The 16,670-nt window shown below is 37.2% G+C and overlaps 2 protein-coding genes across 2 annotated transcripts in view; one reads left to right on the top strand and one right to left on the bottom strand.

Moving 5' to 3' along the window:
• Window positions 1-16,670, top strand: part of LOC121422270 (xylosyltransferase 1-like) — a 59,988-nt gene that overhangs the window by 21,057 nt on the left and 22,261 nt on the right. Inside the window, exons 2-3 of the mRNA XM_041617188.1 lie at window positions 5,277-5,859; window positions 6,498-6,667. Coding sequence (XP_041473122.1) covers window positions 5,277-5,859; window positions 6,498-6,667 — 753 coding nt within the window. The remainder of the gene's footprint in view (window positions 1-5,276; window positions 5,860-6,497; window positions 6,668-16,670) is intronic.
• On the bottom strand, window positions 8,080-15,301 carry LOC121422271. The gene is made up of 2 exons (XM_041617189.1): window positions 14,491-15,301; window positions 8,080-11,188 (listed from the first exon to the last, which is right to left on the bottom strand). The coding sequence occupies exon 2, from the start codon at window positions 11,125-11,127 to the stop codon at window positions 9,061-9,063; it is 2,067 nt and encodes a 688-aa protein (XP_041473123.1). The 5' UTR covers window positions 11,128-11,188; window positions 14,491-15,301; the 3' UTR covers window positions 8,080-9,060.

Below are 16,670 nucleotides of genomic sequence, written 5' to 3'. Positions count from 1 at the left end.
ATGGGTACCCGGTAGGATGTGAAAGCCTATACATGTATGTAGTATGCCTAGCAATTGAGTCTTGGAACTCTTGTTGGAATGCTCCCCAGGGAGTGGAGAAGGTGCATACATTGTATGCGGGCATGCAAGGATCCGATGACCGGGGTAATAATATGTCTGTAAAGCGCTTAGAGACGTCGTTCCGATGTATTAAGCGCTATATAAATGCGGAATATTATTATTTTATTTTATTACACTATGGATCGACCAATCTCTGAGCAGGAGTAATGTGGATGCATGCGTGCAAATTTCAGCAAATTAGAAAAAGACAAAATACATTGTACATCACGCTTTAATTTACGATCATGTTTTATTCTGCTCATTATATTGGATTTTGTGGATTATGTGTGTATGATATACAGTGGTGCTCAAAAGTTAGTGAACCACACCAGAAAATTATATAATGTTCAATTTCTGCCGTGGTTTAGATATTTTATTCAATTAACTCTTGATAAAATATCAACATTCAATAAAGTTTGTTTCTCTGGGCTCGCTGAACGTTGTAGTGTTGTTGGTACATTCATCATTCAGCATGAAGGAGTGCATTTTGTGATGGGGTTCAATAACTTTTGAGTGTAATTGTACATGGATGTAGCTTTGGTCTGGTGGTATAATTTTAGTCCACTTTACTCATCTACTTGGCTAATTAGAGAAAGCAGCTCATCCATTGTAGCATCCCATTACTGTCAAAGTATCCAAATTTGTTTTGGGGTATACCATTAACGTAATCATTCATTTTTATACCAGGGGCCCGTCTTACGAAGAGTTACGATTGATCCAATCAATCGTAACTCTATGGGAATCCAGCAGTGTCATAATTTTTTCTACAGGATATTTGTAAAATGTCATTTGTAAACAAAGGAGATCACACCAAATTGTCAAGAAATCAATGAATTATATACATTCATATCTAGATTTTTTTCTGAACAAACATGCATTTACATGTTGACTTTGCTGGCTTAGTTGCGATTGATCCAATTAATCGCAACTCTTTGTAAGATGGGTCCCAGGAGTGTCTTTAAAAATTAATTCAACAATATTACAATTTCTATGCTTTTAAAAATAAAACCAAAACAGAAATATGAATCATCTTTCTCAACAACAATATCAACAGTGTATCGAAGTGTGACATCAAATTTTTTCTTTTTACATTTCATTGCATTTTATAAAATACTTTTAATAGTGGCCTGTGGGGCATGCTGAGAAACACCCACAACGCAGATATATGGTGGGAATGGGGTCCAAGATTTTAACCACATAAAGTAGATTGTTATTACTTCTAGTATATTGTGTGATCGACCTATGATTAGAGCAGCCAGCCTTTGATTTGATGAAAGAAAAAGTTAATGATGAAGGCCTTAATAATAGAGTATCCACTATAATGTACTGAGTAAAAAAATTAATAAATAGAAAAAATGAAAGTACATGTACACGTAGTGCTCTCATGCTTCATAATCCATTCAGATTCAATAAGATTGCCTGATGCAATTAGACGGCCAGCCAATGCCATTACAATTAGGGTATAAGATGACAGTAATGGATGTTAAATGACACAAAGTCGGTTGGTTTCATTAGTCAAGTTATTTTCATGCAGGTGAACTGAATTAAGCATCAAGATTCTTAAAGCCCATTTCATTTCGATGCTTGAGTTCATTTTCCGAAGTATGCATTTTGAAATGATGTGTTATGTGAAAGACTGAAAATCTTACATTTTACAAAATATAAGTCTGATGCATACATGTACATTATGATGTAAACATGATAAATAAAAAAATTGAAAATTGTGCCCCAGATTTTTTAATATTTATTTTGACATAAAATCACATCTTGAGCATGGAATTGAACAAACATTTCAACTTGATGGTTTGTATTTATTTTGACATAAAATCACGTCTTGAGGATGGAATTGAACAAAATTTCAACTTGAAGGTTTGTACTTGTACTTGAAGCTTTCTCTTTAAAGCAATAACTACATATAGGTCTTTGAATGTCTTGTATGAATTTTGAGAGATGCTAAAGCCATGACAATCATCTGTATGGTCAGAGTCAAAGTGGTAACAAATTAATCTGACCTTGATTACTGTGAAAATTGATCATGATGCTGCAACATTTCAGTGGTTTTGAGCAAGCGACCAAAGGAATTCTGTAGCATTGTTCTTTACATTTATAATTTGTTATTATTTGGAGTGAGAACTATAACAGTTTTCCTGCCCATTTTAGCATATGGTTGGCCTACATAAACTGTGTGTTCAGTTGCATTTTGACCAGATTTATTACATTACTTTACTAAAAAATGCCTACACATTGTTAAAAAACATGGTTGGTAAGCAGAAAAGGATATCGTTGTCTTTACATAGCTTTTCCACGCTTAAATAATCCCCTGCATGTTTATTCCTGACTTCAGAAATATTAAATAGATCCATGAATAAGCATTTTCCTGTGTACTGAAAAAATTCTTTCCTTATTTCCCCCTCTCCCTGAAGGAAATTCAGTTTGTGGAATGCTGAATACACCAATGTAACAATCCAATTGTACTTGATAGTAATGTTGTCATTGTCCATCACTTGTTCATTTGTCATCCAATAGCAAAGAAGAATATTTATTCTTTTCTTTGTCTTTGAATGTAACGTTGGTATTATAATCTTTTGCCAAATGAAAAGTGCTCTGATGATTTCAGAGAATCTTCCTAAAACAAAGAGGGAAAGAGGAATTGTCTTCATAACGACATACATTCACCCATTGACTCCATTAGGTTAAGCAAACGGGAGTGCTTTCATGAACCCTGAGTATTAAAATGGCTTTTAGATAGTGATATGATGAAGGACAACTGTCAAAACTTGTCATTGCAATATCAAATCGAGCTACATCTTCGCAAATGACATTGTTCTCTCAAGGTGCTTTTAGACCAACTCATATTGATACAGGAAATCAATCCGATCTATCCTGATCAGAGAATACCAGCTATATACATATATTTGTCAGTGTACAAATAAATGAATAAATAAATAAATATATAAATTAATGAATAAATAAATAAGAAAATAAGAAAATTACAAAATAAATTAATCTGTACATGCACTTGTCAAAATTACGAGATATCATAGGGATTTTTACCAAGTTCGTGGGGAATTCTCACAGTGAGAAAGCAAATTAAAAAAAAAACTCTCCCATCCCAGTAATGCTTGGCATTTTGGTTGCTAGCCTACTGAGCAAGCTTTTTGAATCGCGTACCTCGCTTGCTTCTCAGACCATACTGCAAGTCCTTTGAGAAATCACCTCGAAAGGGTCTGGGTAGGGTGAATATGAATGCAAGAACTAAAAATCTTTGGTTTTGGGGGGCTTGAACCAATTCTTGTAAAAGCACAGGACCGGATAGGTCTGAAAGCCTCTTTTATAGAATCAGTCTAACTGTTGGTACATGTTGTCGAGATGGTTATGTGTCAGACCAAATCTCGGACTCCATATATCAGGGCATCAGTTATCCTATACTGGTAGTGGTTCTTACTCTGTCATTTTATTAGAGTCAGGAGTTTGATATTATCAATTCAGCCTATTTCCGCTTTGTGTTTTTATGTTGCACTAAACACAGGTATAGTTAAATGTTGGTAGGAGTCATTCCTTGAAAGTGATAGATAAACTTTGTCAAAAGTAGTCAAAAGGCGGTGCTGCACCCGCATGAGTTTGCTCAATCTTGGGCTGGTGCAGACTGCAGACAGCCCTAAACTTTAAGCTGCTTCTGATAGATTGAGAGGAACATTTTCCTTGTAACAATATTTAAGTTATTATATCTAGCCTCTTCAATAAGAAAGCAAGAAGTAATCAGGTTTGCCATACACAGTGCTTGAGAGTGCATAGACAGTCCACCAATCGCAATGGCATTCTGCCTAGATCAGAAGAAATATGGTTGTGATCTTAATTTTTTTTATAAACAAACGTAGTTTAGTTTGCAGTTGTGATTACAAAAGTAGCTGAAAGTGGAATTGACTTTATTTTAAACACAAAGATTTTGAGTAATGAAGCAGTTTATCTTGGAAAAGTTGAGTAGTGAATCTGGATTATTTGCAGATATCCTTAAAAATACAATTTAATAAATACAAGCATTTATTCAAAAGTGCAGGTGGATTCCTTTGTTATCAACTTTTTCTGGACTTTTCAAAACCTGCTTCAGTTTAAGTTTCATAAATAGATTTTATTTTTCATTTTAAATGCACAAATTGACTTTCTCTCAAGCAGGGTAATATATCTCAGGTTCTTTGGAAGCACATCACATTGCATTCAGATTCATTGCATTTCAGACCTAAACTTATCTCTAAAAAGTCTATAAAAGGCATACATGTATACTTGTTATGAATATCTACATTTTTCAGTAAAGTGAATTTTATTTTTATTGTAACTATTGCTCAAAGCTTGTTGAAAAAATTATGAGTTAAAAATCCATACTTTTTGGTGAAATATGTTTCCTGTTTAAGCTCTTTATAATTCAAGAACTTTTCAGAAGCAATTTTGTATACAATGAGGTATAGTGTATTCAGCCACCATTGTCATTATATCACCATCATGAATGTTCTCATTTGCTGAGCACCTTTCGAAATTGCATATAAAGTGTAATTAAAGTTCTGATCATGCCTTTGCTTCATGTATGAGTTATTAAGTATTCATTTATTATTCATGAGAATCTGATAGCTTTTCACGGAGGCTGGAAGGAAATGTCAAGAGACTTCCTGAGTGCCATTTTTAAGTACTCAAACACAACGAATATGACAGATGCGGTTTTGTTGGCTGTGGCTTTGGAATTTTTTTCAACTTGTATTTTGAGAAAAGAATAAAGGGAATGTTTTTTGATGGGTGAATTCTAAAATGCATCACCCTTTCAATCATGGTGCAAATCAATGAAATGAACCAAGTTGTGTATTTTCTTGAGTGAACAAAGAGAATCAAGGTGTTAGGGAAATATTGACATGGTGACTCAGGGTGATTTCGCTCATAAGTTCTCCAAAAAAAAATTGCCCCTGAAAGTAAGAAAACGAATTGTGAAAGTGAAATGTACCATAAGAGGTTAATCTAGATTTGTTTAGCTACGGTGCACGGATACAGCAAGAGCCTACTCGGAGGTGTCACAGAATTTTTTATTCTTTTGCAATATGCTGTCTTCAACATTGGTGGAAGGGATGTAGATGAATATTTAATAGAGAAAAAGATGGTTAACATTGTGTTTATTTATTTTTTTTATATTTCAGGCTGAAGAGAAAACTATAGATGATGGAAAGGATCCCCCAGGACGAATAAAAGATGAACAACCACCTTCATTGGAACTTCACAAACAATTTGATTATCAAAGGACGATAGTACCGAAGGTTGAACTGTCTCCCAAACATGAAACATTACCGCTTGACAGGAGGCGGAATAGAGTGGGGTTGGGTAAGGGTGTGGGTAGGGGCATGGCCGAGGGTGTGGTCAAGGGTGTGGTCAAGGGCGAGGCTGAAGGGATAGGAAGGGAGCCTATAGATCAAGAAGTGTCAAATCAACTCGGAAACAGTGCTCACAAAGCGAACCCCATTCATCAAGAAGCAGACATCGTCACCAGCAACTCTTCGAAATCACAGCGATACCGCAGCAAGTTAGTTAAAGTTACACCAACGGGGAATGCAACGCTCGTCCTGGAGTATATGTCCAAGTGCCCCATTGAAAGCAAAGATGCCATATCAGCACTGAGTCGTGCAAAAACAAATGAATGCAAACAGGATATTACCAACACGGTCTGTGCCACTTCTGAAAGAAACTTATATCCTCTTTCTTTGCCTCGCCATTGTCCGTTTTCAGGTATGTCATTATGCACAGGCCCCATTTTAGGCATTGCTTCCCCTCAAACAGCTGTTTTTATCCATTTTCTCTTAGATTAGTTTTTCCTTTAGTTTGGGTCATTGAGTAATGTATTTGACATTCTGCTTGCATGTGGTCATATCGAAAGAAGCAAATGCAGGTGTAAAGCAGCCTTTTTGCAGGGTTTGTAAAAATGGTAAATAGGATTGTATTTTCATGTACCTTGTAAAACCATAAGGCTCAGAAAATAATTTTTGATCATCATGTAGTAGTTAGTTAGTTTCATTAAAAATCATTTGTAACTATGAGAATATTATAGCAAAATGAGATGGCTTCCCTGTAGCACAATCTGAAATGCAGAAATGTTTGTCCAGATATCTCTTCACAATTCTACAAAGAGTGATGTTTTATGTTATAAATTCACCTAAATCATTGTAGACATGACTTTTCACCAAGATACATGCAAAACCTGTGTTGTAAGAAAAATTGAAATAAAAAATATTTAACTTAAAGAAATTTTATTCAAAATAACTGAGCAAAAAAATTACATTTAGCTTGCCATAATCCAGTTGTCATTCCTAACTTTACAGTCACGTTTGTGAAACACCCCTGATATGAATTTCTTGTTGATATTTCAGGGAAGTTTGCCAATGAGATAGAGAGCGATGGTAACTTTATGTCGATGGATCAGGAGAGGGCTAGAATAGCTTATGTACTGGTCGTCCATGGTCGTGCACTCAGGCAAGTCAGGAGGCTGATCAGACTTCTCTACCATCGAGATCATTTCTTCTACATCCATGTTGATCAGGTTAGTAATCAGAAGTAGTAGCAGTAGTAGTAGTAGTAGTAGTAGTAGTACTAGTAGTAGCAGAAGGAGGAGTAGTTATAGTAGTTGTGGTAGTAGTAGCAGCAGTAGTTGTAGTATCATTAATTACATTACTAGTAGTAGTAGTAGCAGCAACAGGTTGAGGTTCAAGCCCGGTTTTGTTTCCTTTAGGCGGTCCTGCACCATCCCGACTTTGCTCAATCTTGAGACTTTAGCCTGATCAGCCCTCTTCGCGATTAATCTTAAGATTCAAGAAACCCCGTCTCCACCATCGCAGGAAGAGCGATTCCTGCTTGAGTGAGACATCGATGCATTATGGTCTGACACTATGAATAAAAATAATCGCGAGTGCATCTGCACCTGCGAATTAGTGCGATAATTCGTAAAATAGCGTGCTACTATGCAAATAATCTCGAGTTGACTTGGGATTGCTATCTCGAGATTAATCCAACGAACTAGCGCGATAATTGCGTCTCCATTGCAAATAATCTCGAGATTGTTTCAGATCGGGATAATTTGCCGGATCAGAAATAGCGCGCTTATTTGAAAACTTGGGATGGTGCAGACGGGCCTCATGAGGAGTTAACCTGCTCCCTAGATTTACCTCATACTCTCAGCAATCACTCTTACTCCCTCTATCCACTTTATCAGGTTCAGTGCATCCATACCCAAACCAACCCTTCTATCCTCCTTTGCTTCTTTCATGGCTTCTTTGGTCATCCCCTCATCCACGATCTCCTACCTCGATCTTAAAAGCCCTTTTCAAAACATGTTCAGCATCTCTCTGCAGCATGTGCCTTTACAAACATACACAATAACAATTCACCCTGGCCATCTGATTCATTTCATTGTCAACTTCAACATTTGTATTGATTTCTTTGTATTCTTCCTTTCAATCAACTCCCATCACCCATCATTATGATCCCATAACCCAACGTGCCCTTCATGAAGTGGGCGCGTTATGGTCTAGTGGTTCAGAGTCTTGCCTTTCAAACAGGGTTGTAGGTTTGATTCCCAGCTGTGGCGTGTGTTCTTTCAGAAAGAAATTTACCCTCATTGTGCTGCACTCAACCCAGGTGAGGTATATGGGTACCAACAGGAAGTAATTCCTCAAAAAGCTGTGCGCACCAGAATCAGTATACTAGCTTAGCCGGAGCGCCTTGAGCATCAAACAAGGTGGATACGTGTGCTATACAAATCCTATATTATTTATTCCCATATTATTTATCACCATACCTGTACATTGCTCTCATAATAATAGCAATAATGTATATTTACCCAGGGTAGCCACTTCAGTTCTAAAAACTATCCCAACGGGCCCTGCTATTATTACCCGGCTAAGCTAGGCTACCTATACGGTGCACACAGGTTTTTGAGGAATTTCTTCCTGCCGGTACCCATTTACCTCACCTGGGTCTAACTGCATATATGACACCATGCATGCAATTGTCCTCATAAGTTAGTGGACCCACCACAAAATACACTCCTTTGTGCCGACAGTCAAACGTAGACAACAACACAGTAATGCTCGGCAAGCCTATAGAAACAAAATTTATTGAATGTTATGTTCTAGCATCTGGCTTCACAATTAAATATAAAGAACATGGCAGACTTTGTTCACTTTACATATGTTTATTTTCTCGTGGGGTTCATTAAATTTTGAACACCACTCTATAGTTTATTTCATACCCACCTGCATGGGACCCGTAGCAGAGAGAGTTACAATCAAACACAACTCCCGAAATCAAACATTCTGGATCAAATTACCAGGGTATTAATATATCTGTAAAGCACATATAAAGATGTCGTAGTTAACATTTTCAAAAACATCTTACTAAGATAAAACATGCTAACTAACTAGAACATGTACTATCTTTAGTTATATTAGGTAAAGAGGAACAATAACATATCAAATGTCATGAGACAACCAATTAATTTCTTCAACTTCATCCATCGCCATGATGAACCTCCTTCATATCATATCACATCAAATGTTACCAGCTTTCAGTGTTTCTTATTTGCATATCAATTGATGTTTAATATCTACGACAAGTGGTTAATTTGTGAACGAAAAAAACCTGGTAGAATGGGATTCTTTTCAAAATTTCGTGGAATGAATTAAATCCTCAGCTGTAACAAATTATAATGAAGTGTGCTACCCTCCTGATCAGGATCCCGTAACACAAAGGTTAGCGATGAATTGTAAGCTTGATTTTCAAGATTGATGGTACATTGTAGTCAATGGAATCAGTTCTACGATCATTGGTAGGCTTTGTGGTACGGGCCCCAGATCTGAAATACTTAATAACATAAAGCTTAATTTTCCTCTCATTGACCAACTTTCATGTAAGTACCCTAAATTAATTAAGCAATGCTTATGATATAGCATACATCTTTCGTCCATGTTCCATTTCCATATGTGTTGTTATTTGTCTGTTGTACATGATCTCTTGGCAAGAATTACACACAAAGCCAACTCTTGTAACATCTCTCTCTGATGAGAGATCAAGGCCACAGCAGACGGAACTCTTGCAAAACCTTTTTGGACAAAGATCGCAACCAATGAACTGGTCAGAGTCTGTGGTATCATTTATTTTACCACAAGCCTCACATCTTTCAATGCCTTTGCCATCCTTTTGGGTGTCAATGTCAGTTTGCAGAACTTCCACTGGATCATCAAACAGATTATCTAATTCATCTCTTTCATGTTGTTGATACTCTTTGTCCAGCCTTTCTATCTTCTTCCTTGGATTTTCACTCTTTCTTCTTCGTTTCACCTTTTGTTCTTGCTCCAAAGGCTTCACATGTTCTTTTGTCACAATGTCACCAAATGTCAGTACTCTTTCTGATTGTCTTTTTGATGGTCTATTTGATTCTACCTTTGATTGGATGTGTTTTGCAATTAACTCTGCAATGGCAGGAGTAGAGTTTTCAGTAGAAGGTGGGGTTGACGAACTCGAGTCTGGAGTCACAGAGAGATTCAAAGGGGATGTAGAAGAGGTGTTACCACACAGAGAACTTGTAAGAGGTGATCTGATTCCTTCAACTTCTTTCATTTGTATAGCAGGCCAAGACATATGTGATGGTGCTTGAGATAATCCGGAAGTTGATGGAGAATCACTACAGAATTCTGGCTGGATTGTAGGTGGTAGCATAGCCTGAGATATTCTGGAGGTTGACGGGAAATCACTGCAGACATCTGGTTTGTACAAAACTGATGGAAGTATATTTAGCTTCAAAGCAGCAGATGATTCATATATGGATTCTGGAACTGTCGATGGGTTGAATGGCATGATTCCACAGCTCTTGAAACCACTCACAAGGGATTCAGGTTTCATTGCTTCATTCCAGAGATCCTTGACAAGCCTAGGGAATTCATCTTTGACAAGAGCTCTTCCAAGATTCTCTGTGGCATAGGCAAGAAGGATCTTCTCCCAGGCTGTCTTCACAGGTCCATACACACTGACATTGAGAGGGTTAAAATAGTGGGTTGTGCTAGAAGGAATGGGTATGATGGTGATCTCATTCTCTGAAGCAAGCTTTACTAGAGGAAACGTAATGCGCGATGCGGTGCCATCAAAAATGAGAAGCACTGGCCGGACTTGTGGGATGTTGGGGAGAAACATATTTTGGAACCAGTCAAAGAGTGTGACAGCTTCCATCCTGCCATTGTGTGATGTATTGTATCTGGCATTTGGGACCCCTTCCTTGGTCCAGTCTGTATTCAAGTTTTCTCCACTGTACAACACATAGGGAGGTAGCATATGTCCTGAAGCAGAACCACATCCGCTCACTGTAATTTTTTCTCTCTCTGATCCTTCGTAGCCTCCAATAATTTGGAAGACATTCTCCAGACCCTTCTCTGCTATCGCTTTCAGCTGAGATGGGTCAAGAGGCAATCCATTCACATCAACTGTATATATCTGGGAGGGTTTGTTTTCAAGACTGAGGTCTTTTAGAGTTTTTCCTAACAGCTCGAACCAGTGTCTTACAGTTTCTTTCTCTGTCGCCTTTGCCCTGCTGCAAGGAAGCTGTTCTTGTTTTTGAAGGCTTAGAGAAGGATGCCGATCCATGAATCCTTTATACCAGTCGATTCCTGGTCTACCATCAGTAAAAGGGTTCTCAATGTTGCAGGTCTTTACATAATCGGCAACCAGGTCTAAAAGCGCAGCCTTCGTAAATCCAAGACCCCAGCTTGCTAGAATGCCAAGACATCTGGCCATTTCGTCCTCGACATGCTTTGGGAGAACAGTTTTGCGACCACCACCAAAGACATCAATTGAAATCTTGCCCTGTACCCTTTTCTGCAGCGTAGTACGGCTTATACCGTATATCTTGCTTGCCTTTTTGAGTCCCATCTTGCCTTCTTTGATGGCTTCAACTGCATCTATGAGAGACTGCTTGGTGTAAGAGGTCTCTGTCTTACGTTTGTAATTCCTCATTTTCGCAGCTGATAATCCAGATTTCGAGCAATGATGAAAATTTGTTTATGCGAGGTATATCCTAAAAGAAAAATAATAAAAATATTCTCTATAAGTGTGGGCTTTTTAACATGTAGGGGAGAGTGGGATAAATGAGGATACCTTTTTTGGTAATTCCAGTTATGGGCAATTCCACAGGTTGGTGGACATGAGCTTAAAAATTCAAATTCAATATTTTCTTGAATTTTTTAATACTTTAAGTCCTTCATACATGATAGTTTCAGGAACAAGAAATAAAAAGTTTATTTTCATATGTATACTTTGGAAAAAAATGGTCAAAAGTTGTGTCTTCCATTGTGTACCAAAATACAAGAAAAATAGTGAAAAATGAAATATGCCTTATTACCATTTTGTTGTTGCAACAACATACCACTTTATATATTTCTGAAGTTTAGAAGAGTCAAATTACTTAAAATACACAACCGCTTTTCAAGTAAATTTGTAGTACTCATTCAACAATAAATATTGCAACCTGCTCAGGTGATGTAACGTGAGTAACCAAAAAAACTGACTTTGTTTTCTGAGAGAAAAATTCTTCACAGTTAATTGGTGGGACTTTAAATTCTCTTCCTTCAAACAATCTTTGACACAGTGATGACTATCAAAATCATTAAAAAGTACAATTTTTTTATAAAATTGATGAAGAAAAACTGTAACGGGAGTAACCATCATGTAATGTGAGTAACCAGTAAAAATTATTCAATTCGGTAACATTTTCTGTGGGATGTCAAGTTTTAAGTCTCATGGTGAGTTGTGAAGTTATTTTTGATTAATTAAAAGCAAAATGAGGATACATCTCTTTGATGCGACTCTTTGTTCATCAAAATATCAGTGGTCATACAATCACACAAAAAAATTGAATATTAGTAGAAGTATTCACAATGCGAGAGTGCAGTAAGACTTGGTTTTGATTAACCAAACTTTAAAGAGTTTTTGAACAACACATTGAATGCCCTTACCTGTAACCCTATCTAGGCCGGGGTATTTTGGGAGTTGATATGGCCCGGGGGGTGGGGGGAGGGGGGGGGCTCCCAGGCCCCCCTTGAGATCTCGGCCATTGGCCGCACGATCACGCCGAAAATTTGCGTGCAGGTTGTCTTGGACATAATCTACAATACTATATAGTAATTTATTTCATGCAAATTGGTGTTAAGCGATTATGCTATTATCCCTCCTACTCCCGAATAAAGCTCCAATTGTTCCAATTTTTGGTATAAAATCTCTTTTGGATGTTCCTAGCAATGAATTTTACACACATTATTGAATTTTTAATGACATGTGTGTTGTTAACCATACATGGACAAAATGTAACGTGAGTAACCGTAACGTGAGTAACCATATTATCTGCACCCCAAGTAAAAACCATGTGTTCTTTATTTTTTTAATTATATACAAAGTTTGTCTCCCTAATATACTTCTTTAAAATGGATATAATCAACTTTCATGAAAGCCTTGTATGAGGAGACTTTTCACTTATGTTGACTTTTCATTTTATGCATGTCCAAATCATGTAACGTGAGTAACCGACACATTCCAAAGATTTGCCAGGAGCATAATAAAATTTCCTAAGTTTTGTTTTTATACGAAGGATAGTCAGACTGTGTACTTTGTTGTGATAAGGAGATGTTTAGTTCCTATCAATAATAATGGAGTTACAGCTCAAAGTATGAGTCAAGGTGTCTCCAAATGTAACGTGAGTAACCGTGGAATAGCCCTTATATCTTTTTTATGCAAAGCAGTAGAAACATGATAAAATGTCTAATACTAGAACTACAGTAGACCTACATTATCCATAAGAAATGTTATCAGTCTAGGTTGCGTATTAATGAGCCTCAAATATTTTTGTTGGGTGGTCTCATTTTCCCCACCAAAACGGGGCAAATGAGATGAGGCTGCCTGATTAAAACCTATTCAAAGTAAAAATAGTTCAGTTGGTTTGATGCAATCAGTAACAAACTAAATTCACATTGTTAGTACCCCTATTTCAATAGGAATAATTTATTGTTTTATTGGTAATGGTAGTGGAAACAAACATTGTACATAATCTTGTATGGAGATTTCTATACTGTATTTTACTGTTTAAACAGATGCAACCATACAGTTTTAATGAAATGTATTAATCCAGAGGTGACCTCATTTGCCACATTGAAACAAAAGAGAGCGAAAGTGGTGAAGTTAACTACAATTCTGGCATGCACAATAATACACACTTGACATGAGTGGGGCGGGGGATGGGGGAATTGCCTGTGTTATCACCCCCCCCATAATTACTGTAAAAAATCATATTTATGATCAAATAAATGAGAATTAAAGTTTTAAAGAGTGTATAATTAGGAAAATAAATTGAATCCTCAAAATGGCTGATTTTCTTGTCAATTAAAAAAAAAAATCAGCCCATACTACGCACTCACATTATAATCTAGTACCCCCCCCATGAAAAGATGTTGGGCTTGAAGGCCATAGACCTCCAAAACATTTCTTGATAAAGAAAGAAGAGGAAGAGAAACAGACAGAGTGATATCATTGACATGGGCATCGAGTGTGCTGACAATCCATCAAGATTTGTCGGGGGGGGGGGGGGGTGCTGCTGCATATCTTATACATCATAGGCACCCACCTCCCCCCAGAAATCAGGAAAGTATGCTAAAATTAACCCAAACCTTCTTTTTGTAGTGAAAACCTTTTTTTTTTTACTTGTCAAAAATCGTTTTCAGGCACCTGGGTGAAATGAATATATATTTGTGAAAAAATTATAAAATTAGATTGTATTTTAAAGGTAAATTTTTCTTGCACTCTTTGCTCACTCTGAGGTAGTCAGATAATTTTGCCCTTTACACCATGTCTGCCCCTTAGAAATTAAGGCTCACCCCTGGAGAAGCCCCCCCCCCCCACCCCTCCGACTGTGCCAAGGAACTGTCTCAAATACGATTCAAACAGTTAATCCTTTGACCCTGGCATTCTTGAGCAGTGCATGCACTAAAAGCAAACAGGCAGCCTGACTTACCCCATGGCCTTATTTGCCTCCACTCTAGCTCTCTCGTGCATTTCACATACAGGTACATTTAACATAAGTTAGTTAAGATAATGAATAAGGTATTGAAATAACATAGTAAATTCATTATTCTCAGTACTCTGATTCCATATAATAATGGTAGGGGTACTCACATTACCCCACTTTTGATTTTGTAGAGCCTGCATATGATTTATTCATTCATCAATCAAAATGATTTTCATAAGAATTACAGCTTGGCTCATACTTGTACTTTGGCTATTTAACACATCAAACAAAGGACATAATACTAGGTAACAGGTATAAGTACTTACCGGTGCAAAGTGGAGAAGCAACTTGATAGATGAAATTCAGTAGTCCTTTGCAACTGCTCAGTATAGTATACTGCAAGTTACAGTACTACAGCTAGACACAGTGGCTATTGTAACATGCACACATCCTGCACATGTGATAGCTCGTTTGTCCTTCTCATACTTGAACTGAGGGTGAGGCCGCTGTGTGGGGCCCATATTACCCCGGGGTCTAATTACCTCAATCCTCTAGTCTGCAGACACAGACCCTGGTGGGTGTTTCATAAAGCAATTTGAGAACGACCGGTAAACCTTTCTTACGCGATAAATAATCTTAGGTAATCACTAATGAACACTTAATGGTGCATATCATTTACCACAAAGGATCAAAAGTAATTCATAAAGTTGCTCTTAGATTATGAACAGCTTTATGACCTTCCCCCTCCCCTATAAACTTTAATCATCATGTGGGTCTTGAGACAAGACTTTCACAACTACAAGTTTACCCAGTCAGGGACTTAGGCTGCGTATTCAGACCACTTTCTAGAAGCAGAGCCTGGACGGTAAACTTGTTTTCCCCATCATGTCAAAATGCTGATTGATTTTATCTGTCTCCACTATGCCATCTGTGTTTTATTAGATTAATTATCCTGTTAGCTGTTTGTAGACACATGTTTGTTTATTTTTCCTTTCCTTGGGCTGTACGCATTCCTTTTTTAATATATCTGCTAGGGCCGATGCATGTACATACATGTATTTAGTGAAGGTTTGATCATGTGAATTTTCCTTTTGATATTCTTGTAAAGATTGATATTCTTTTTTATGAATAGATCAATAAATATAGAAGAAATGTACAGATGCTACCAAGAATTGATTTAGTGATTATTTGGAAATTATATTAGGATTCTATCATAAATATTTTATTTGTTAGATGTAGGCCCGTTTTGAAAGTCCATTTTTGATGCACGTGTACACGGCGTGTTTTTCGGTCGTGTACACGTGTACACGTTGTAAACACTGTGAGAGCGAGTTCTGTTTTCATGTCGACACGGACCCGCATCAATATGTCATAAAAAGGGGTCTATATATCCTAAGTCACGGTTTTAAAGCTTACCTGAGAAGTTTGAAGTATCAATCCACAAAAATTGATGCAAATTAAAAGTTTACTCGGCTTAGCAGCGCATTAAATTAATAAAGAATGCAAAAGAAAATCAGTGCAGGGCCCTAGCTATCGCCGACGCTCGGTGGATGCGCATTTTGTATACTGTACCGTACATGCATGCACAGATCGCTGCAGAACAAGTGTAACTGAAGTTATCGATTGATTTTCATTATTAAGTTGCCAATTTGAAGAGCGTTTGTTTGTAGGCTTGTGTGCGAGCGTATAACACGTAAGTTGTAGCGATGATCGCTATCGCAATTGGTGATTCTCAAATTGACTCTGAGTGTGATTGAGCAACGCTTTCGAGCTTTTGAGACCGGAGCAGACCCATTTCGTGCCGATTTCGTGGTACAAAAACGTGAGTCTCCAGAAAGAATGTGGATTAAATTGGCGATTTTGGAAGTGAACTCACTCTGGATTAATTGAAATATGTTGACATATTAGTAATTAAAACATGTGCAGTGTCTGAGAACTAAGATTTAATGTGAGGCTGTGAGCTTGTTTATGCAGATGCTACCGTGTACACGGTGATGGAATTTAGTACACGTGCACTGACTTGACCGTGCGTGTACACGTGTACACGTGTACCCGAAACGGGCCTAGTTAGATGTTGTGTGCCCTATAAATACCCTTTTTTTGTTTTTCTTCCTTGTCATTCAATAATTTCCCTATTTAACTTCTTTTTTCTCTTTGTTAATTCATATGTTCATTTGGAACCGTTCAGTTGATGTGTTTTCATTTCTTGGTATTTTCATCCTGTTTTTCATTCTGAAAATATGATGATGTAAACTGTGAAGTACAATTTAAACAGCAACATGAATCATGATTGAAAACTCAATTACAAAACACAACACAAACATTGGTGCACTGTTCAGTGACGAAAATATAAAGCTGTTTATAGTGTTTATATGTTTGATTATCTTTAAATTTCACACTTCAGTTAGGGCATCTTTATTGCACAGTTTGACCCATCAAAAGAAAGTTCAATTTGGCACCTGCTTGTGTAGGCTTCCATTGTGAGAACAAATTTAAAGACGTTTCA

The sequence above is a fragment of the Lytechinus variegatus genome, chromosome 10, assembly GCF_018143015.1.
Source record: "Lytechinus variegatus isolate NC3 chromosome 10, Lvar_3.0, whole genome shotgun sequence".
Taxonomy (NCBI): domain Eukaryota; kingdom Metazoa; phylum Echinodermata; class Echinoidea; order Temnopleuroida; family Toxopneustidae; genus Lytechinus; species Lytechinus variegatus.
This window is presented reverse-complemented; position numbering and strand designations above follow the sequence as displayed.